The 2,553-nt window shown below is 41.4% G+C and overlaps 2 protein-coding genes across 2 annotated transcripts; both read right to left on the reverse strand.

Annotated features, from left to right (window-relative positions):
* On the reverse strand, positions 148–936 carry LOC104753291 (receptor-like protein 12). Its single transcript, XM_010475563.1, has one exon. The coding sequence runs from the start codon at positions 871–873 to the stop codon at positions 148–150; it is 726 nt and encodes a 241-aa protein (XP_010473865.1). The 5' UTR covers positions 874–936.
* LOC104753292 (receptor like protein 30-like) lies at positions 1,103–2,553 on the reverse strand. The gene is made up of 2 exons (XM_010475564.1): positions 1,195–2,553; positions 1,103–1,108 (listed from the first exon to the last, which is right to left on the reverse strand). Exons 1-2 carry the CDS (start codon positions 2,551–2,553, stop codon positions 1,103–1,105), a joined length of 1,365 nt encoding a protein of 454 aa, XP_010473866.1.

The following is a 2,553-nucleotide window of genomic DNA, read 5'->3' on the forward strand; positions in this document are numbered from 1 at the left end:
TTGAAGAATCAGAGAAGAACCAATCAAACAAAGCAGTATATCATAAGGACATAATCAGCCAAGAGAGAGAGAGAGAGAGATCTTAATAAAGGGAACCAAAAGTTACAGAAACTAGTAAATCATCAGGTAACAACATATATCCACATACTATATTTTCTTATCACTTTCTTGTTCTACACTATCCTTATTGTTAATGCTGTCCCATCTTGAATCCAGATTCATAAACAATCTAACTGGATCTACTTCCTTGCCCTTATCTGGACCAACTATCTTGACAAACCACTTTGGCTTGTATGAAGCAATAACGTGTGCTATTACCAGTCCAAACAGGAGTCCAGGCCAATACCCTATAACCACTGCTTTCCAGTTTAACACTTCGTCCTCTTCTTCTTCATCTTCTTCTTTAGGCTGTTGTGCTGGTGGCGCAAAGCAACTTCCTTGGAGAGGAAGACCACATAGACCTGCATTCCCTTCAAATGATGATTCAGCTTGTCCACTAAACTGTGGTCCTTCTGGTATTTCACCTTTAAGTTGGTTATGAGCCACACTTATGTACGCCAGAAACGAGAGGCTCCCGAGTCCTCTAGGAATATTCCCTGTAAGTTTGTTTCTGGACAGGTCTAGTGACTCGAGCTCCGTAACATTTGCCAAAGACGGAGGAATATGGCCCGTGAAGGCGTTGTTTGATAAGTTGAGCGCAATCAATTCCTTCAAGAGACCAATGGACTCAGGAATCTGTCCTTCAAGTTTGTTTCCAGAGAAATCAATGGTGCTGTAGGAAGTAAGGACTTTCCCCTGCTCCATGAATAGACCTTTGTATTGCAAATCCAATGTATCTTCATAGATATAATAAGAATTCTTGTAGTCTCCCATGTAGATACGCCCATCTCCATTTATATTGAGTGATGATGCTTTCCAGTTAACAAAGAAACTTGGTGGCAGGCTTCCAGTAAAGCTGTTATCCGACAGTTCAAGTATCCGCAGCTCGGGAAACGCGAGAGGACCTTGATCAGGAGGAGAGAGATGGCCGAAGAATCTGTTTGAACGGAGAGTAAATACATGCAAATTGGGTAGAACCTTCAGCCAGAAAGGAAACGTGTCTTCAATCCTGTTGTTGTCAACACTCAGAAACTTCAGAAAGGAGCAATTTAATAGCGATCTTGGAAGCTTCCCGGTTAGTCGGTTGTAGCCAACGTCAAGTGTCTGTATCGAAGCATTGCTAAAGAACTCGTCAGGTATACTTCCTTCCAAGCTGTTCTTCCTGAGATTTACTATTTTTAAGTTACTCAGACATTGAGGAATTGGACCGGTGAAGTTGTTGTAGGATAGATCAAGGACGATGAGAGAGCTTCGGTTGCAAACTGAGAGAGGTATGTTCCCTGTGAAACTATTGTTCCACGCAGACAAGTAGACAGAATTGAGTGGTGGAACAGGAAACTCTCCTGTCATGGAGTTATAGGCAAAATCCATTATCCGCAGTGATGAGTTAACTAAAACTTCTGAAGAACCTTCAAACCCGGTAAAAGAATTGTTAACAAGGTTCACTAAGCTAAGACGAGGAAGCTTCCATAACCACTCAGGTATTTTTCCTTTGATTAGATTGTTGGAAATGTCTATAAGCTCCATATTTTGAAGGATCTTTAAGATGTTTGGAAACTCGATAATGTCGCATCGCACCAAAAACAGGCTTTTTAAGCTCAATGGAATGTCTGACTCTGAACTTAAACTGGCTGGTAATAACCTATTTTCACGAAGATCAAGGACCAACAAAGATTTGAGAGGAGAGAAGACGCGTAAGTCTATTGGGTAACTTACGTTTAAGGAGGAAAGTTCAAGATATTTAAGGTTGGTGAGCTTTGAGATAGGCTCTAGGATTTTTCCTTCAAATTGGTTATACCCAAGGGACAAATGCACTAGGCTAGATGAAGAAGAAGCGTTGGGAACATCAATAGAACCAGTGAGCCGATTCTTTTTGAGATCAAGATAAGACAAGAAAGGCAAACTGGGTAGTAAATCAGAAGGTATGGGTCCTGAGAAATGATTGTAAGAAAAGTCTAAAAAAGAGAGCTTTGATAGGCTTTTAACAAGTGGGAAACTACCAGTGAGCTCATTATGGGAAATGTTTAAATGGGTAAGAAGGACTAGGTTACTAAATTCGGAAGGAACTTGACCAGTAAAGCCATTAGAGGCAAGAGACAAAACCTCTAATCTGCTGAGATTGCTGAATTCAGAAGGGAGTGAAGAGGAAGTGAAGTTGTTGTGAGAGAGATTAAGGTAACGAAGCTGATGCAAACCGAAGAGACTACTGTTGGGTTTGAGAGTTCCAGTGAAGCAACCACTTGGGAGCTGAAGCTTCGTGACCGCACCAGTCGCGTTATCACACTGGACTCCGTTTAAATAGTCACTGCTGTTGCAACCGTCGGATTCAAACTCGTTCTTGAATTGCATCAAGGCTTGGATCTGGTCTTGACGACAAGTAAGAGCATTGATCATCAAGAAGAAGCTTGAAGCGAAGAAGAAACAATAGAGTAAGAAGAGTACAGATCGCGACAT

The sequence above is a fragment of the Camelina sativa genome, chromosome 16 (assembly GCF_000633955.1).
Source record: "Camelina sativa cultivar DH55 chromosome 16, Cs, whole genome shotgun sequence".
NCBI lineage: Eukaryota > Viridiplantae > Streptophyta > Magnoliopsida > Brassicales > Brassicaceae > Camelina > Camelina sativa.

What these genes read in the sequence shown, in the direction of transcription:
- LOC104753292 (XM_010475564.1), bottom strand. Translation starts at nt 2,553, where the DNA reads ATGTCGCGATCTGTACTCTTCTTACTCTATTGTTTCTTCTTCGCTTCA.
- LOC104753291 (XM_010475563.1), bottom strand. Translation starts at nt 873, where the DNA reads ATGGGAGACTACAAGAATTCTTATTATATCTATGAAGATACATTGGAT.